Consider the following 18,534-nt stretch of genomic DNA (forward strand, 5'->3'; position numbering starts at 1 on the left):
TACGTTGATGATGCATGAAAATCATTTCAAATCATTCATTCTGCACTACACAATATTCTTCTTTATTTCAACATTAATATTTTTATTTTTTAATAATTATTTATAGTTTGATAACATCATAATAATTAAGTCTCATAATTTATATATTAAAATTTGAATTACTTATTTGAATTTTTTTATAATTTTAATAAAAATATTCATTTATTAAAAAAACATAAATTAGAAAGAATAAAATATGAACATTTTATATTAAATAAATAATACAATACAGCAAAATTATTGGTCCAAATCTGTTTGAATATACTAAAACTCAACAATAAATAATTTAGCCAAAAAGACTTGAAGCCGAAAATCAAGATAATGCCAACTTTGGATCTTATTTTGAAGATATTTGAGGATTGAGATCCGATTTACTTTATATTTTTATGTTTTGTAATTTTGTTGTTTATTAGTTATTGTTTCGTAATATTTTTTGTTTGTCATACTTAATTTGCAATTTTTTAACGCATTAATAATTTACTTTGGTTGTTCATTAAATTCATAGTTTTTATAGTTAATTAATTTCAATTCAAAGCCTTAAAATTTTTATAATTTTCAAATATATTAATTTAAAAATATTTATTTATAATTACAAAAAATAAAAAATAATACAAATTTTATTATTAATTAAAATATAACAAAACTACATGTACGAAACAAATTTTTTTTTTTTCATTTTTTAATAGTTTTTACAATGCTGCGCCACATGTGGCTCCAATCCGACGTCAAATGTGCTGCTTATTCTTAAAAAAAAAAAAAATAATAACAATAAGGCGACAGCAGGTTTTGTGGGGTTGAATTGGAGACTTTGCATGTATCTTGTGAGGCTGGTGATGAAAAGATCAAGATTTTTTAGGTTCACACAAGATATATGCAAGTCGCGCCTTTTGTCCTTTTCTGTTTGCTTAGAGATATTTGGGAGTGCAAAGTTTGTGTTGTGTGGTTGTGTTTATATCTCTATGAACCTCATCTCCTTCTTTATCTAAGTCCTCACTCCCCAGACAGATACATCTGTACATTGCTTGAGAAATGGCTGCGACAGCTGCTACAAGTGCTGCTCTGTTTAATTCTTCCAAACAAATAGTATCAAACTCTACTTCTTCAGGTACCCTTTTTTTTTAAAGAATAATGATCTCTATGCGATCTTGATTCGTTGTCTGATGTAACAAAGCATATAACTAGTCTGTAATTGCTTGGATTGGAATTAGATCAAGATCTTAGTGAATAGGATTCATGGTTGTGTATCGAATACAAATGAGTTGGAGAAAATTCATGTTTTTTATGGATAAAGAATGCTAAAATCACATATTTAACGTAGGAGTTTGATAAATTTTACTAATCATTACCACTAATTTTTCTAAAGCTTCATATTCATCAGTAATTATCATGAGTATCTTATGTTATCAAACATAAAATTTTCTTGTAGCCACTAGTTTTTGGGGGAGTTCTTTGCCTAGAAATTATCCAAGTAAGAGAAGATTAATTAAGATTAGAGGGCAAGTAATTGATGCTGCTGCTACTACTCCAGTTGCAGATGCCCCCATTATGGAAACTAAAGAGTAAGTTCATATAAATTTCACACCTCCATTTTTTTTACAAGATTAGAATGTCAGTTTTGAGTTTTGTTCAACTCTTTATCGGTCAAGACAATTGCATTCGTGTCCATGAAGTCTCATGGTATAGTTTCTTGAATGCTGTTTTATAGTTATGTGCTTCCTAGATGGGCCACCTTTGATCTTGGAAGAGCTCCAGTCTACTGGAAGACCATGAACGGCCTTCCCCCTACTGCTGTATGTTAAATGTTTAGCTCAACTTTATTTCCTCTGTATTCTGTTCATGTGTGTGATTTCTTGGGAAAATTAACAGGGTGAGAGACTAAAGCTATTCTATAATCCTATGGCAAACAAACTTGTTCCCAACGAAGACTACGGAATTGCTTTTAATGGTAATTTCTCACGCTCCATCCAAAGTTGGCTTCAATAGACTTTGTTGCGCGTCATTCGCTTTCCAATAAACCATGAAGCTGGATCAATATTGTTGAAATGCAAATTCAATTATTGATGTCTTATGTGCTCGAATATATAAGCTTGTGAATGGTGCATTTACCACTCCATTGTTTATCTTGAATTATGTGCTGTATGTTTGCATGTGGGCGGCGTTCTGTTAATCGACGCATTCTGTAGGAGGGTTCAATCAGCCCATCATGTGTGGTGGTGAGCCACGAGTAATGCTCCAGAAAGTAAGAGGAAAAGCCGATCCTCCTTTTTACACAATCCAAATATGCATCCCAAAGCATGGTATACCCCTTGCACAAATTCAATCTAGTTTATAAATTGCGGCGTATTTCATTCTCTTGATGTTCTCTATTTTTCAGCATTAAGTTTAATATTTTCATTTACGAATGGAGTCGATTGGGACGGTCCCTACAAGCTACAATTTCAAGTGCCAAAGGCTTGGCGGAATAGACCAATGGACTTTTTCTCTGAGGTGACAAACTGTTCTTAATCCTGTTTAGGGAATGTTTACCTGCCTTAATACCAACTATTTCATCGTAAACATTTAATTTTTGTTCGCAGGGTCTTGCCAAGGAGCTGAGCAAGGAAGGTGCATGTGACAAAGCAATATTTCCTGATAATAACATAGTGGTCACTAGATGTGCTATGATCGGTAACTTAACTTTGGAAGGAGTAAGTTACCCCTACTGTTCGGTGTGGCTGCCTATGTAGCACAACTACCGAAAGTGGTGCTTTTGGTTCTGTATCAGTAGCTTAAGTAGAGTACATACATGCGGAAGATTAACTCCACTGCCCCCATTTCGAAATGCAATATAAATTTTTTATTGTCTATGAAATCGAGAGGGCGATTTAGAACGTCTAAAAGATGCGTAGATGATTCATGTTTTGTTAAGCATCCAAAAGATAAAAGCATAAAAAAACCTGAAACTAAACTTTTGTCATGGATACAGGGTGACCGCTGCAATCTTGATCTCGTACCTGGATGTACTGATCCAAACTCGCTCCTTTTCAACCCACTGGCCAATGTGGACGATGGTTCTTGCCCTCCTTACTTAGATTCTGAGGACTAGCCACGACACATAGGATTCCAGCTCATACACCAGACGCTTTTCGCTGTGCGTGATTCTTAAAGGCTTGTCTGTAGAACACATCGAAATTGGTGACAGCATCAGTATATACATGTAACTTCTATTGGTTGGGCTGTGCTTGTATATAAAGCAACTTGGGATCAAATAAAGGCGTAATTCTACGTGATACAGCTCAGATTGTCAATCTTTGCAACTGAGTATTGCATGTGAACATAAGACTGGTGATTGCTCAATCAACCCTTTGAAGGGTATTTTTGCTGTTCCTTAAGTTTCTGGATTTGTTGATCAAAACTCATTTTCAGTTTAAGACATGTTGGACTGAATTAGTCGCACAATTAGTTGTGTGATGTTCAGCAAATCAAAGGTTTCAAGACTTGTCCGAATCCCTAAATGTTAATTTGCAGCCTTGTTGGAGACAAGATTCATATTTAATAGTAATAAAGAAACTATTGGTCAAGATTTTAGTTACTGGTGGTAGGGAGCGGCCTAATTAATAGGATGCTCAATTGGATTTGGCTGCAAAAAATTAGGCCAGGTTAAATTTAAATCACCCATTTAGTATACCAGATGATAGGCATGAAACAAAAATACTAGCAACTTTCTGGGGAAAGATAGAACTGAGCAAATTCTTGCCACCTATTTACATGGTTCGATACATACATATACCTAAATCCTATTTCCAACTTCCAAGAAAATCACAAGCATCTTTACAAATCACACGAATTTAACGTTTCTAAACATTGCATTGCACATAGTTTCAAGATTCTTTTTCAAACATAACAGCTGAATATCTTGTGTTTGGGGAATTACACGAGCCACTTAAATCGTTTCATTACAGCTCACGCCATTTTCTTTCTTCTTATGTTCATACTTTCCGGCCAGAGAATCGAAGAGTATCCCAGCCCCAACACCAACTGCCAAGTCGATCGTGTAGTGACCTCTAGTAGTTAGTAACCTAACGACTTGCAAGACGTTTAGGGCATCAAATGTGTACGCGAATTCCCATCTTTGCATCCGTTTCATGTCTAAAGAAGCGATCACCGAGGCAGCTACATGGCCAGAATAAAACAAGAAAAATGACACATTCCCCACTGGAAAATCTGCACCTGAACCCAAGAATTCCTGTCAAGAAACGATCAAAACATCACAAATGCTTGTTTAGATCACATATGTAACAGATAGACAATACTGTGCAAGTTATTGTAAACCTTTGGTTAAATAACTCATGTTTCTTGTTTTAAAAGTATTAAAAAATCCATGCTTGTCCCGTGAACTGGTTGACCTATAAGATATTTGATATCATATTTCCATCTATGCAATGAGATCACTCAATTATCGACTCAAACTTGATTCTGATGGAGCTCAAGCTGTTTGAACCATTGTTTAACTTGAGCTCGAGCATATGTAATTTAAGCTCGAGTGACCTTTGAGTTGCTCAAGTCTTATAGATAAGAGTTAAGTTACTTCAAGTTTTGTAAAAAAATATGAACTTTTCATTCTTGACCAACTAGATCCTTAGTAATCGTGGATTGGATTTGAATTCACAACTCATGCATGGAACTCGACTCCATTTGTATTCTAACCCGGTCAATATCTCAGTTATGCGAATAATCTTCCAAAAATTTGCATAAAAATTGAATTTTGAACATAGTTTCAAGGAACATATATAAATAAGAACCTGGGGCACTGGAAGCTGTGTGACATATCCAAGAATTCCTCTACATGTGAACATGAACAGCGCTGATAAGGTAGCTCTTGGTCTTCCCTCAATCACAAAGGTACCTATTATGTAGGCCGTTTGCATGCCCACAAACACCTAAACCACAAAGATTCGAAATTTTTGAAAATCTCATTAAACAATTCAATTTTATAACTTGGTATACATAGCAAGTCCATACTCAATCCTAGTCCGTGGGACCGTTTGCATTCAAAATATATTATTATATGTAGCAAATCTAAATATAATGTAAATAGAGCTTGTATCATATGTCAACATCAAAATTCAAAGGTAAATGCACCACCGCACTTTCTGCCATTTGCAATCAGCAACATCAACTGCAATGTGCAATTTACACATCGAATTAAAGTCAAACCCACCACTCAAAATTATTTACAAGTGAAAAAAAGCCCATAAATAGGCTAAAATGGAAAAAGTAGTAATTTTTTTAATCGAGAGAATGAAATGCAATATTAAATTTACCGTATTAAGCCCAGCAAGAAGCGTATTGAGGTCGGGCTTGGCGGCGAGAGACCGGTGGAGGGCTGCGGTGGCGACAAAGCCCAGATCAAACGGCGGAGCAGTCGACGGAACCATGTTTAGCGTGTACTCAACCACCATGAAGAACAGGACGCAGGCAGCGAAGGCGAACGGCACGGGGTGATTCCTCGCAGTCCCGTACACGTCCCCCGCGGTCCATTTCAAGAAATGAGCGTTGCTCACGTGGCAACGGATATTTTTATCGAAGATCGAGGACGAGGTGAATCTTTTCTGGATCATGTCGGGAGAATCCGAGAGTTGCTTGTAGACGCCGTTGGTGGGTGCGGACTGTGTGGGTCTTTTGTTAGTAGAGGAACGGAGGCGGGTGGTGGCTCCGTTCATCTCCGGTGGTTGCTCCGATTGGCATGTGGAATAAAGGCAGAGGGCACTAGTTTGTGTGTATTTATGCGTGTGACGGATTATACAAGGTGGTGGTGGGGTTGAATGAATTGGTTGTGGAAATGGGAAATTTAAGTCAAAATAAGTTGAAATATATCATAAGTAGTTCCCATTACTTTTGATTTTCTTTTCTTTTTTTTTTAGTGGCATACCTCCTAGGTTATGTAAATTTATTCACAGACGCACGCGTTGCAACTTGCATGCTTGTATAATATTTTTTATAATTCATTTGATTTATATTTAAATGAGGATCAAAATATAATTATAAAAAATAGCGAGAGACTACACTGTAATTTTGATATATAAATTAAAAAGTAAAGTGAAAAATAAAAAAATAAAAAATAATAAAAAAATGACTTAAACCGATAACATAAATCCAAGAAAAACTGACTCTATTCGATGAATTACATATAACTTACAATAAAATTTGAACATTTTATTAATATATATAATTATTAAAACGAATCATGACACCAAAATTAGTTACTTTAAGTGTCTCAAACTTAATAAAATAGTATAAATTATTATTTAAAAAATTGCATTATCCTCCACCAAACGGACCGTGACATACGCATGTGTTCCGTATATAATATGAAGAAGAAAATAGATTTTTTATAAAAAAAAATTTAGGTCTTTGATTATTTTGATTAAATTCACAAATGTGATGAGTTCTTTGATTATTTTGTTATCAGCCTGACCAGAAAATGTTTGTATCAGATTAGTGATTGTGTGTTGTCATGTTCTCTGGTAAATATGAAGTTTTGCCTCTTTTGAAAATCCGAGTGATCCTTTAGCCGAGTAAGCGCTGATACTGTATCCGGTTCTAAAAAAAAATACATAATTTCTTCTGTAAGGGAACTTCTTTCAAAAGGGAAGGGAGGTTCTGAGTTATTTATAGGTTAAGTGATACATGGCATCATATGGCAGCATGCTGCTAGCTACAAGTCACATGAATCCGAGCGGCCGAAAAAACTGTATCTGTTATCTGCGACGTTGTCATATACAAAATCTCGAATGAATCTGCAAAAATTAATAGCAAGAATGAAGTAAAACGAGAGTGCTTAATTGATTCTTGGAAATGGAACAACACTACTTACAGTGGTATGAATTGCAGAAAGAGAGCAAGCTGGGGAAAGGGCAAGTCGATGTATTGCATTATCTTTAGTACAGCTTCTGACTTGATATATGACCTGAAATCAATGCTCAAATGCTACTGAGTTTACGCCCAGGGAACGTGATTTTGCTCGCTGGGGAAAATCTTTTTTGATCGAAGTGTTTTGTTTGGAAGGAAAATGTGAAGCTAGCTTGAATATTGCTTTCAAATGCCAACTTTAATAGTAAAAGGAGTGTTGGGAGATATACCTATCTTTATCAACAAGTACAACACTTGAAATATCATTTGGTGCTCTTCCAGATCTCTGAAGCAGTTTTTTGCCTACTTCACTCTGTAGAGCTTCAAATCTAATGTTCCTGGAAAAAAATTCCATGCAAAGTGATGAGAAGAAAGTCACTTGAATGGAGAATCAACAGACCTTAGTCCAAGAGGGGTTAAATATGAAAGAGATCCATCACAAGGGGGTGGTTTAAATCAAATCCAACTATTTACCAAGATACAACCTTTTTCTGCAGATAATCATTGAGAGCCGCCGATGCACTCTATAAGTAATCGCTAGCATGTCATTCTTAAAGTTTATAGGGAGATTTAAGCGAATTCGAGTTGTCTCATGAAATTGTCTTGATATACATGGTTTTAGAAAGTCTGAAGATCACATACACAACTTCAGATAAAAAACAAAGTCAAGAAATGGATGGTTATGTTTTTTAGCAACAGATATCAAGAAAGTTAAGCCCACAAAACAGAATTAAATTCAGCAATTCTCGGAATGATTTATCAATACCAGCACCATCCAAATCCAAAAACAGATGGAAGAAGAATCGAAGGACAATACTTGCTGGTACACTCTTTATTTTCGTACATCATACTTACAATCCAGCTGTATGACGGCGAGTTACCACTATAGAACAATAAAATAATGATTCTAACACAAAGACCTATCCTCAAGCAATTAAACCGAAGGATCAACAGCAGTGCAGTCAGTCACCTCTCTTGGAAAATTTGATCATGCTCTCCGTTACTATGCGAAGGCGAAATCCACAACCCATGTGTTGGCCATGGGCCTGATCAATGTTGATCAATCCTTACCACTTGGGACACTGCTAAGATCGAATTTATCCATCTCTCTTGTACAAACAAATTTCAAATATATTGCCGAAACTTCAATTTAAAGAACTGCATATTATAAGCCACCGAGCAAGATATAATGACAAGTATCACTCCAACTTATCTAGATTTAAACAAGCTTACTCTACAGAGTCAGATTCAAAATATTATACAATTCTCAGCACCTGGCAAAGATGAAATTATCAAGAAAGATAAACTTTTTCATGTGCAGCCAGGTCAAAGATTAAAAGGGCATATTCCTAAAATTACAAAATAACCGCATTTACATTCAATGTTTCAAAAGAAGGTGAGGTGTTCCAACCTTTTTCGATCATTGTTTCGGACAAACTTCACGCCTCCATTACATAAATTGCAAACACCTGCCACCCAACAAAAGAAAATTTACAAATCCCATATATTTTATTTGTAACTTATCTAGTGATATCTTGAGTTTTACTGAGAAAAACCCAAAGAAAAATCTAATCTTTAGCAGGAACCTGTAATTTTAAGAGAACAACTTTAACAAAAACACTAGGATGTCGTACACGAAAAATTTATTGCCAAAAAAACCTTTACAGCAATCGTTCACTAAACTGGACAGTACCGTCAAACAACATGATCGGTCGAGGGTCCTTTTCAAAGAAGCTCGAAGTTTCTTTTACCCAGTCCACCTCCGTCGAAGGCGACAAACTAGCGGAGAGGATAATCCCGCGACGGCGCGGGCTAAGGTGCGGTAGAATGGGCACTGCCACGCTCGAGCACTTGGCAGGGAAAATGAGCGCCATACCAGTAAGGGAACTGTTAGAGGTTCGTTCGTTCACAGTATCTGATTCTGCGAATGGAGAAGAAAGCAGCAGACATTGAAATGACTACAAGCACCATGGGAGGCCGAAGGGAAGTGTGTAACATTTGGAATTTCTCAGGGGCAAAATAGTAGTTTCAGCTTTCTGAGGCTAGTCGCGACGTGGAGTCTCCAGCAACTCCACTTGTTGAACAAATAATAATAAAGAAATTCTAATTATGCTTTGCTTAAAAAATATGATAAATAAAATAATAGAACCACACTACAAAAACTTGTGTGAAAAAATTTTACGGGTCATATTTTATAATACAAATCTCTTATTTGGATCATTCATGAAAAAATATTATTTTTTATGCTAAGAGTATTACTTTTTATTGTAAATATCGATAAAATTGACTCGTCTCAAAGATAGATATTCGTGAGACCGTCCCACAAAAAACTACTAGTTTATATTTTATTCTCTTCTTTTATTAAAGATTTTATTTAACAATAAAACTAAGTATATTTTTAATATAAAAATGAAAATGTCCTAACATATAATAATTTTTTTGTGTTTTTCAATTGCTTTTATTAAGTGCACTTAAGAAGATAACAATCTTGAGTTTCATCGTCATAAAAATAAAATAAAATAAAATCTTGAATTTTCTATCAAGTCTCCTCCCCTCAAGTGGATAAAATTTTCTTCTTTAGGTGAAGTATCTGAACACAACACTAGAATTGTTGGGCATCGGTAGTGGGTCGGTTCTTTCTTGTGTATGAACTATGATGAATCACGTAGTAACTATCCATTTAACGTTTTGTTTCAACCTACCCGTGCAGGCACTGCCTGCATGAGCAATGAACGGCCAGGATCACTCCACATGAGTGATCCGGGCCCACCTCCCTGTAAAAAAAGAAAAAAATTTGACTCGAAAAAATCCGAGCCGTTGGATTAGGGTCGACCGAACCTAAAATAAACTATGTTCAGGACAAACATGTACGACATTCAATAACCCAAGACAGCATTTTGAAAAGGAAAACAAAAACATGAGTCCTAACATCAACAGTGTCTCCAACAAGAGCACAATTTGTAATAATATTAGGACACAATACTCTACTCTACGTGGACTCAAAACTAAGGTAAACATTCAAAACCATACACCTATGGAAACATGATGGTCTGCGATTACATTTTCATAGCTAGCTCTAGTCGTCACCATGGCCATTCTCGCCATCCTCCTGTGCAGCAGCCATTAATTCGTCGAAGTTTGCTGTTTTTCCCAACACTATTTCAATCTGCAGCAATGAGCTTTATTAACGCGAAAACTCAATAAACCGTATATTTAGCCCATGATTTTGCTAATCAACCATCTTATTGCTCTGCAATAGTGCCATACAGAAACTGATGCAGGCTTTTGATTATTGATTAGATATGCAGTGTCAAATAACTTGCACCGGTTGGGAGCTGCTGTATGTAGAAGTCATTTTTTATTATTTGGCAGTCGGTGAGATTGAGATATTATATTTCCTTCTACTTCCATGAGAAAGCTGCTATAGCTAGCATCTATGAACTATAAAATAGTAAACAAGAAAGCAAAAAAAATTATTCTAGACATGAAAAGTTCAATATAAACCTAAGAACACGTACATTTCACCAACTTAAAAGATATTTATTAGTTAAATTTTTTTTGAACCAACTAAATATGCACTTTCGTACCTTCGCTTTTTGAACGGGCCTGCCCCTTGAATCATCCTTTATCTCCACTGTGGATGTCATGATTTCTGAATATTGTAAATTAAAAAGTGTAAAATACATCTGAAACTTATGACATGCTTCACGATTTAAAATCTCTATGAAGTAAAAAGCTAAAAAAAAATGCCGGGGTGTATGTACTGAAAACTCACTCTTCTCAACAGCAAAACCATTGTTTTTCAATATTTCAGCTATTGAGACAACTGTTGAAATTGCTGCAATAATATAACCAAAATATAGAATCAGTACATGTCAAATAGAACAATTAAAATCGTCATTCAGAAGCTCAAAAGAAAGATCCTTTGACAATCAGCAGCGATATAGAAACATTATGTATTCATTCCAGTTACTCACTGATGGAGGGCAGTGTTGCACAATCTGCATTAATAATCCGCATGAAATTTTTAAAGTGATGGATTCATTAGTTTATGAGGCAGGATCAACAACTGGAATGATATTGTTTCATATATTTATGACAATATCATAAGCAAAGTCTTAAAATCCTTCCCTTCATCCTTCCACATAGCTCCATCCATGATTCATGTATCAGCATTTTCATTTACATATCCTAGGTTACCACAGAAGGTAAAAAAATCGTATATCCTATGCACACACATGAATTGACTTGAGAACATTTCTCAAATTGTTGAAAAAGGCCTTTTACTCAGCTCAGATTCAAGAATGATACCCAAAAAGAACAGTTTGCTTCCGCTTCCTAAAAATAATATTAAACTTAAAACAGCATACTTAAAATCTATGAAAATCTTCTGTTAACCAGCATTTTTTTCCTACGAGGTATCATGTTACATTGTTTCACATCAGCTAAAAAATTTAGCTGGTGGCGTCATTAGACATGTCATCCAAATCCGACCAGAACTAAAAACTTTAACTCGGTCACCAATCATTAGCTTCTAATCAGCCAAACTCAAACTAACTTAACATAACGAGCAAACAAATACACAAAAAGTACGAGCAATCGTAATTACCCATTCCAAGAGCCGAAAGCTCCACCTCATTGTACTGTTGCATGTATCTCTACACATTTATGAAAGGAAAACACAAATTAATAAACCTAATTTCAATAGGATTCACATTTGATCACAGGAGCTGAGATACCAATACCTTGGTGAGATTGACGTAAAAGAAAAGAGGCTTCTTGGTATGGGAGACTTGAATCCGGTTCTTCTTCTGGAATTCCACGATGTTCATCTTGTTCACTCCCTCCGTTATCTCCTCCATTAAATTCTCAATTTGCAATAAAAAATTCAACCGCGCAGACACTGGAAGATTGCGCTAAAACTCTGCACCTGAGCTTGCTCCCGGTCTTCCTGCTCAAAGTTTGCGGCTGAGATATGATGGAGCTAGGGTTTTTTTTAAATCAGAATTGGGAATTTGCACCGGTTTTAGGGGATTCTTGGATACACGGGAAGCCCGGCCTTTTGGGCTTTTCAGCCCAATATCTATTTGACACTTTCAATTTTTTTTTACAAAAATAAAAATAAATTCATTCATTTTTACTATTTAGTTTACAATTTATATAAAATATTTAAAACATAATTACCAAGGAATGAAATTTTTCTCACTTTGTGAAAATTTTATTTTTCATTAAATAAAACCTAAACATTTAAATCTTTTTCATCACATGATTATTGAATCTGCAATGAGAATAATATTTTTATCAGGTCATCTTATTAACCGTCTGTTCTTATTAGATGCAGATATTTAATTTGGAGATCACCAATGTCGAGTATGATATTCACAAATTCAATATAATCACTTTTTATATTTTATTTGTTTTTAACAAGCTTATAGGAAATACTCTTTAATATTTGTTGTGTAATAATATAATTAACTCACATTTTAAAAAAATTCGATACATCCCTTAAATAAATAGTTACAAATATGTTTAAATTAAAAGTAAAATAACATCGAATTAAATATATCACATTATTTAGTGTGTGTGTGTGTGTATATATATATATATATTCTATTCTATTAAGGGTGAGAGCATGATAGTAACCACCTAGGGGATACCAATTTTTTCTTCCAACTTTACCCTTATATGATATTAATATCACTTTTGTTTTTTGTTTTTTGTTTTGTTTTTTTTTTAAATTTTAACACACACTTTTTTCTTTAATTTCAACAATTCAACTATCAATTTAATCCCTCCATAATTTGTCAAATTTCACTTTAGTTCATTGATAATGATAAAAAATATTATACGCACACGCATATCGTGTGCACAGTAACTAGTATATATTAAAAAGTCGAAATCCAAACCATGGGGCTGTGGACCAATTTATATCTGGGCCATATACAAAACCCATATTTATTTTAGGCCCAGTAAAGCTAATATGGAAATGGAGCAGGCCCACCCCACTGCCTCTTAGTCTTGCACATCCGTTTTCAGCTGAATTTTCGGGGAGACAGCTTCCAACTCTCGCAAGCCAACCGAGGAAGTGAGTCCGGTTCTTCCCAAAACCCGACCGGGCGTAAGGAAGCACACTAGAACGAAGGGCGGAAAGGTACGGCCCAAGGTGGTGTTGGCAAACCCATTTCAGGTGAGTTTTCGATTTGTGGTTTCTTTGTTTAGGGATTTATGATCAATGAGGACTTGATTCGGGTGTATTGGATGTTATAATCGGGAGAAATGGTTGATTTTACGGTGTAAAATGGCTTTCGAAGTTATAGTCGTCATTTGCATTTGATAAAGATTTGTGTTTGTTTGCTGAGTAAATATTTTATGTTTTCAGCAAGATTTGGAAATGAGGAATCTTTGAATTGAGGTATTTACCAATATTTTGTTAATTGAATAGATACATGGAATCCTAGTTTTGATAGTGCCATGGTTGAATGAATAGTTTAAAAACATTATAATTATAATATCTAATATGGGTGTTTGAATTAAACAATGGCTTAGCCAACAACACCGTGGTGGGAGGGGGATTAAGAAAGTTGAAATGGGATGCTTCTGGTTTTAGATTTAATTTCTTCGAATCTGTTGAAACACAGAGGAAAAATTTTTGTTGAGAGAATAAATGCAGTTTATGAGAAACTTAAGGGAACAGAGGGAATTAAAAAAGGCGATGTGAAGCAGTTGAGAGATTGTTGGGAAAAGTTGAGAAAATCTGAGACTCTCGGAGTTATTTATTTTAGTTTTGAAAGCTGCAGAAACGCAGCAAACAAAGAACATATGATGCTGAGGCAAATTTTGAAGGAACTTTTGGTGTAACATTTTGGTATCAGAACAGTTATTTTAATATGCTCCACTATTATAAAATAGCAAATTAGAGATGTCTATATATATCATGGCGCAATATAAAAATTACTCGCCATGCTCATGTTTGCTGGCCACTCATTAGTATATTTACAGAGAAGCTAAATTCATAGAAGACAAAGAAGAAGAGGAAGAAATTGATGGCAAGTACTGCGTGCTTCATGATAGTAAGCAAAAATGATATCCCCATTTACGAAGCTGAAGTTGGTACAGTTCCCAAAGTATGATTCTTTTCAATCCCCCATCAAGTTTAGATTTTTTTTAAAAATTTCATTTTCGCCATTATGGCATCACACAATATGATTTATTCTGATAATTTTGAGATCTGAAGAAAGAGGATGTTGCTCATCTACACCAATTCATATTAGATGCTGCTTTAGACATTGTTCAAGATGTGGCGTGGACTACAAGTGCTATGTGAGAAACCTACATGATTAATTTGGAAAAAATTCATTGTTTATTGATTTTATTTGTGGTGTCGGCACTCTCGTCCCTTTTTTTTGTGAAGTAGGTTTCTGAAAGCAATTGATAGATTTGATGATTTGGTGGTGTCTGTACACGTAACTGCAGGTCATATCCTTTGATTTTTTTTTCATTAGCTCAATCCTGTGCATCCTTTTTGGAAAATGTGTGGATGATTATGATGCTTATTTTGTTTACTGTATAATATGGGGCGAGTAGAGGATCTGGCTCCCAAATATGAATAAAATGTCAGTTTTGATGCTTAAAATTTTCAAGCTACAAGCTTTCTCATGTTGAGTTGGATTTCATTATACTTCTGTTTTGATTGATGTGGATCTTGATTTATCTCTTTCCCCATTGGTATTAGTGGGCATTGATTATATCGAATCAGTTTTAGTAAGCGTCATTGATTCACTTTATATTTTTCCTCAACCAATTATGGTCATACATACTCGACTGATGCTGCTCCACGATCCTCGTAATGATGATGGAATTAAGAGCTTCTTCCAAGAGGTTCATGAGTTATACATGAAGGCAAGTTTATAATGCACTATGTATATCTGAAGTCTGCTTTATATTCCTAATGAAGTCTTATGGTAGCTCGCTTTAAGTAACTGGACTATATGCTACTTGTCATCGTTCTATACTACAAAATTCAATAAAGGAAATTAGAGTATAAAGTTAAGGTGTCGAGTTGCTCCTATTTTCTGTGCTGAGATATTTGTTCGAGCGAAATTGATGATTGCTGTGTTGTTATTTTCAGACTGTTCTCAATCCCCTTTATCTTCCTGGGAGTCGCATCACTTCATCACATTTCGACACGAAAGTTCGAGCCCTTGCTAGAAAATATCTATGAAGCTTTCCTCATATTTGAGAAGTCTCATATTAATTTGGAGTCAGATTTGCTGTGTAAACCTATATTGCTCTGAACTTTTTGTTTCAATACTGTGATTACTCTTCAATAAATTATAAAGAATTCTTCATATGGCATCAGCTATTACTTATTTACTGTAGAACTACACGAGGATCTTTTGTTGTTTCATTTTGTTACCATTTTTTGCTATGAAATACGTTGGTTTTTGTGAAGTTCATCAAAATTCACATCCCCAAATTGTTGACATTTATGTCTATGTGCGCCTGTCTGTATATATGTGTGTGTGGGCGAGCTCGTGCCGATGCGAAGGATCCCTTTGAAAGGGAGTCGCGTGCCTTCAACCGTGTATGCCATATATCTGTACTGTTAACTTTAGCTATTACAAATCCATTTAGCTAAATCAATAAAAAAAATAGATTTGAACTTCACCAAATATAAAATCATTCAACAATTATATGAATTTCAAGCATTCTATTTGATGTCGTCCAACATTTGTGCATCCCCAAATTTGAAGTTTTTTTAAAATAAAATAAAATAAAATTGGGACGTACAGATTAAGATTGACGATTTGGGCAGAGGATATTGAAGGAAAATATGTTTGAAACCTATGGCCTTGTACAGTAATGTTACGTAGCATATTTCTTCCATTGTAATTTGTAAAGGATACGAAATATTGAAGTCTAAAGGTAATTAATGATTAACCACAAGAACACATAAGGTTGAAGAACTAATGAGAATCCACTAGATATCAACCTTAAGATTTAATGAAACCTAACTTGCAAAGACTCTTTTATTCATTGAGCATCCACTCTCATTTTTCCGAGTAAGACGCTACTCGACCTATTTAAAATTCTAACGAGAACGTCTCATACGAAACTTACTTTTAGTGAATAATAAATAAATAAATATATGTATATCTTAAATAATATTTAAAATGCAGCTTCTAAAATTTGCATTAAAAATTAAATATATCACGAAATTAGAATTATTTTCATACAGGTTTGAAATAATTTAATTCAAATATAATATATTTGTGTTAAATTTTTCTAAGGGAAACTTTTATCTTGTGATTAAATTTATGAATTATTTTGAAACATATACTTTTATAGTGATCATTCTAATAATAATGATTCTCTATAAAGATTTGAATGGATCCAAGATCTTGACTTAACAAGCATATATATTGCCCAAGGAACAAAGGAATAATATATATAGATTCATATATATAATAATTTCACTGAAAATTAAGGAAAAACAAAGCTAAAAACAATTGAGACAGTATCAAAAAGAAACTAGCAAAGCATCATTCAACACAAGATCATCCCATGGGATTGAAAAAGAGGAAAAAAAAAAACAGTTTCTGTTAAATATTTTACATCTTACATGATCTAAAAATCACATCGCGCGCTTACCGGACCTCGGTGGCCGCGGATGGCGGTTCTTTTGATCATGTTTTCCGAAAGCGACGGCGCAGAACCCACAAGCAGAAACCTTAGGAGACGGTGGCTCAGCGGTTGAAGTCACCTTTCCGGAGCTGAAACCCTTTTCTCCTCCTGTGGATCGGCTCCTTTCGATCCTTAATCCTGTGCCGGTTGCCGCTGCGTCTTGATTTTGTTGATTAATGAGCTGATTCAGCTTCTCGTTCCATACCAATCCCGAGGATCCTTGTCTCCTAAATGATACTGCAGATCTCTGCAAACCTGCCATCAAGAAAAATAATAATGAATTTATATATATATATATATATATATATATATATCTCTTTTTGCCCTCTCCTTTTGCGATGTTTTAGTGGGATTTTCTTCAAAAAAAAATTCTTGGAGAATTGATTCTTGCTATCGTTTTCTATCTTTGTGAGCTTGGAGGTTTTTGGGGAGATTTGTTGTTCGAGGGCTGTGAATTATTATTGGATTTGCATGCGTGGGGGGACTTTAATAGGATATGATTTTTTGTTATGATGATAATAATAATGATGTTTTTGTATTATATATGATTCTTTTATTTGTGTGTATACGGGTATACGTGTTTCTTGTGAGACGGTCTCACGAATCTTTATTTGTGAGACGGGTCAACCCTACCGATATTCACAATAAAAAGGAATACTCTTAGCATAAAAAATAGTATTTTTTATGGATGACCCAAATAAGAGATCCGTATCACAAATACGATCTGTGAAACCGTCTCATACAAGTTTTTGTACATATAGGTATAAATAGATAAATACATGCAACATTTAATATGAATATATGTTTAAAGTACAATAATAATAATATTTTGAATTTTTCCTTGCACACATATTCTTTAGTCAAAGGCTATTTTAATCTGATACTCAAAAACCTCTCATGTCAAGTTTTTAAAATTCCAAGAATATGAGTCGTGTACTCAATTAAATTTAATTCAACACATACTAAAAACAATAGAATCTTATTTTTTTGAAACAAAAACAATAGCATCTTATGAGCACAAAGTCAATAGAGAAATGTTTATTTAATTGCAAGTTGTGGTCAATTCAAGAGCCAAATATAAGCAAGTTCATTAATTTATATATTCTCTTTGGGAAGTTTGAAAGTTATGAGATTTGTGGGAAAATTATATTTTTGATATTGTAATTTTGTCATTTTAGTTTTCTACATTATTAAATTTCATTTTAATCACGCACATACCGATTTTGGCCAATTTTAGTTTTTTCTCAGCATAAGTGTAATTATATGACACTACACACAGCAACGACACATCAGCGTTGCATATATTTCATTTTAGCGTAATGTCGGAAAGAGATTGAAATTGCCAAAAAAAACAAAGAAAGCGTTCTAAAACTGAAATTTGATACTATAACATACTGAAATTATAAAGAGACAAACATACAAAACCAAAAAAACTATTTTTTCTTTTTTTTTGTTTCTCAAGGTGATTGAAATTGCAAAAAAAACAAAAAAGCGTTCTAAAACTGAAATTTGATACTATAACATACTAAAATTATAAAGAGACAAACATACACAACCAAAAAAACTATTTTTCCTTTTTTTTTGTTTCTCGAGCTTATTTACATTGATTTTAAAATTGAACCGGACAGTCCGATTCAACCGGTTTGATCAGGAACCGACCACGTGTCCGATCTGAACCTAGTTTAAAAACCGTTTTGACGATCAAACCGGCCGGAACAGTCAAGAATCGGTCGGACATGTGAACCAGTTATAAATCAATCTGACCGGTTCACCATTTTTTTAATTTTTTTTAAGAATTTGAATATTTTCTTAATTTTTTTAAAAAATATTTCTTATATTTAAATTATATTTTTAGTTATATATATGATTATTTAGATTTAAATTTTGTTAAAAAGATTATTTTAAAAATATTAGAGCTTA

General features: G+C 34.1%; 5 protein-coding genes across 9 annotated transcripts; 2 read left to right on the top strand and 3 right to left on the bottom strand.

Annotated features, from left to right (window-relative positions):
- Nucleotides 1-928: 928 nt before the first annotated feature.
- On the top strand, nt 929-3,312 carry LOC142520522 (protein POST-ILLUMINATION CHLOROPHYLL FLUORESCENCE INCREASE, chloroplastic-like). Of its 2 annotated transcripts, XM_075623526.1 has the most exons (8): nt 929-1,144; nt 1,466-1,598; nt 1,745-1,829; nt 1,906-1,984; nt 2,223-2,336; nt 2,414-2,526; nt 2,616-2,726; nt 3,005-3,312. In XM_075623526.1, exons 1-8 carry the CDS (start codon nt 1,069-1,071, stop codon nt 3,122-3,124), a joined length of 831 nt encoding a protein of 276 aa, XP_075479641.1. In that variant the 5' UTR covers nt 929-1,068; the 3' UTR covers nt 3,125-3,312. The 2 variants fall into 2 exon arrangements, with proteins under 2 accessions (XP_075479641.1, XP_075479642.1); XM_075623527.1 differs by lacking the exons at nt 929-1,144; nt 1,466-1,598 and having other exon boundaries at nt 1,716-1,829.
- A 404-nt stretch (nt 3,313-3,716) lies between these two features.
- On the bottom strand, nt 3,717-5,858 carry LOC142520521 (phosphatidylcholine:diacylglycerol cholinephosphotransferase 2-like). Its single transcript, XM_075623524.1, has 3 exons — nt 5,343-5,858; nt 4,821-4,958; nt 3,717-4,264 (listed from the first exon to the last, which is right to left on the bottom strand). The coding sequence occupies exons 1-3, from the start codon at nt 5,739-5,741 to the stop codon at nt 3,962-3,964; spliced, it is 840 nt and encodes a 279-aa protein (XP_075479639.1). The 5' UTR covers nt 5,742-5,858; the 3' UTR covers nt 3,717-3,961.
- A 699-nt stretch (nt 5,859-6,557) lies between these two features.
- On the bottom strand, nt 6,558-8,906 carry LOC142521405 (DCC family protein At1g52590, chloroplastic-like). Its single transcript, XM_075624610.1, has 5 exons — nt 8,624-8,906; nt 8,342-8,399; nt 7,161-7,268; nt 6,896-6,988; nt 6,558-6,818 (listed from the first exon to the last, which is right to left on the bottom strand). Exons 1-5 carry the CDS (start codon nt 8,802-8,804, stop codon nt 6,737-6,739), a joined length of 522 nt encoding a protein of 173 aa, XP_075480725.1. The 5' UTR covers nt 8,805-8,906; the 3' UTR covers nt 6,558-6,736.
- Nucleotides 8,907-9,787: 881 nt separating this feature from the next.
- On the bottom strand, nt 9,788-11,883 carry LOC142520646 (uncharacterized protein At2g34160-like). 2 transcript variants are annotated; one of them, XM_075623720.1, is made up of 5 exons: nt 11,676-11,881; nt 11,540-11,588; nt 10,706-10,768; nt 10,518-10,582; nt 9,788-10,096 (listed from the first exon to the last, which is right to left on the bottom strand). In XM_075623720.1, exons 1-5 carry the CDS (start codon nt 11,790-11,792, stop codon nt 10,007-10,009), a joined length of 384 nt encoding a protein of 127 aa, XP_075479835.1. In that variant the 5' UTR covers nt 11,793-11,881; the 3' UTR covers nt 9,788-10,006. The 2 variants fall into 2 exon arrangements, with proteins under 2 accessions (XP_075479835.1, XP_075479836.1); XM_075623721.1 differs by having other exon boundaries at nt 10,075-10,265; nt 11,676-11,883.
- A 1,033-nt stretch (nt 11,884-12,916) lies between these two features.
- Nucleotides 12,917-15,280, top strand: LOC142521401 (uncharacterized). 3 transcript variants are annotated; one of them, XM_075624606.1, is made up of 6 exons: nt 12,917-13,132; nt 13,947-14,054; nt 14,165-14,250; nt 14,345-14,405; nt 14,743-14,829; nt 15,059-15,280. In XM_075624606.1, exons 2-6 carry the CDS (start codon nt 13,974-13,976, stop codon nt 15,149-15,151), a joined length of 408 nt encoding a protein of 135 aa, XP_075480721.1. In that variant the 5' UTR covers nt 12,917-13,132; nt 13,947-13,973; the 3' UTR covers nt 15,152-15,280. The 3 variants fall into 3 exon arrangements, with proteins under 3 accessions (XP_075480721.1, XP_075480722.1, XP_075480720.1); XM_075624607.1 differs by having other exon boundaries at nt 12,917-13,117; XM_075624605.1 differs by having other exon boundaries at nt 12,931-13,117; nt 13,930-14,054.
- The last annotated feature ends 3,254 nt before the right edge of the window (nt 15,281-18,534 follow it).

This window comes from Primulina tabacum, chromosome 12 (assembly GCF_025594145.1).
Source record: "Primulina tabacum isolate GXHZ01 chromosome 12, ASM2559414v2, whole genome shotgun sequence".
Classification (NCBI taxonomy): Eukaryota; Viridiplantae; Streptophyta; class Magnoliopsida; order Lamiales; family Gesneriaceae; genus Primulina; species Primulina tabacum.

What these genes read in the sequence shown, in the direction of transcription:
- LOC142520522 (XM_075623526.1), top strand. Translation starts at nt 1,069, where the DNA reads ATGGCTGCGACAGCTGCTACAAGTGCTGCTCTGTTTAATTCTTCCAAA. An exon ending in ACGGCCTTCCCCCTACTGCT is followed by an intron (nt 1,830 to 1,905) that starts GTATGTTAAATG and finishes GAAAATTAACAG; the next exon opens with GGTGAGAGACTAAAGCTATT. An exon ending in GTAACTTAACTTTGGAAGGA is followed by an intron (nt 2,727 to 3,004) that starts GTAAGTTACCCC and finishes TCATGGATACAG; the next exon opens with GGTGACCGCTGCAATCTTGA.
- LOC142520521 (XM_075623524.1), bottom strand. Translation starts at nt 5,741, where the DNA reads ATGAACGGAGCCACCACCCGCCTCCGTTCCTCTACTAACAAAAGACCC. An exon ending in TTCTTGCTGGGCTTAATACG is followed by an intron (nt 4,959 to 5,342) that starts GTAAATTTAATA and finishes TTTGTGGTTTAG; the next exon opens with GTGTTTGTGGGCATGCAAAC. An exon ending in CACAGCTTCCAGTGCCCCAG is followed by an intron (nt 4,265 to 4,820) that starts GTTCTTATTTAT and finishes GTTTCTTGACAG; the next exon opens with GAATTCTTGGGTTCAGGTGC.
- LOC142521405 (XM_075624610.1), bottom strand. Translation starts at nt 8,804, where the DNA reads ATGGCGCTCATTTTCCCTGCCAAGTGCTCGAGCGTGGCAGTGCCCATT. An exon ending in CGAAACAATGATCGAAAAAG is followed by an intron (nt 7,269 to 8,341) that starts GTTGGAACACCT and finishes ATTTTTTTCCAG; the next exon opens with GAACATTAGATTTGAAGCTC. An exon ending in TTTCTGCAATTCATACCACT is followed by an intron (nt 6,819 to 6,895) that starts GTAAGTAGTGTT and finishes TAATTTTTGCAG; the next exon opens with ATTCATTCGAGATTTTGTAT.
- LOC142520646 (XM_075623720.1), bottom strand. Translation starts at nt 11,792, where the DNA reads ATGGAGGAGATAACGGAGGGAGTGAACAAGATGAACATCGTGGAATTC. An exon ending in TTTACGTCAATCTCACCAAG is followed by an intron (nt 11,589 to 11,675) that starts GTATTGGTATCT and finishes ATAAATGTGTAG; the next exon opens with AGATACATGCAACAGTACAA. An exon ending in TGGTTTTGCTGTTGAGAAGA is followed by an intron (nt 10,583 to 10,705) that starts GTGAGTTTTCAG and finishes TACAATATTCAG; the next exon opens with AAATCATGACATCCACAGTG.
- LOC142521401 (XM_075624606.1), top strand. Translation starts at nt 13,974, where the DNA reads ATGGCAAGTACTGCGTGCTTCATGATAGTAAGCAAAAATGATATCCCC. An exon ending in AAGTTGGTACAGTTCCCAAA is followed by an intron (nt 14,055 to 14,164) that starts GTATGATTCTTT and finishes TGAGATCTGAAG; the next exon opens with AAAGAGGATGTTGCTCATCT. An exon ending in TTCATGAGTTATACATGAAG is followed by an intron (nt 14,830 to 15,058) that starts GCAAGTTTATAA and finishes TGTTATTTTCAG; the next exon opens with ACTGTTCTCAATCCCCTTTA.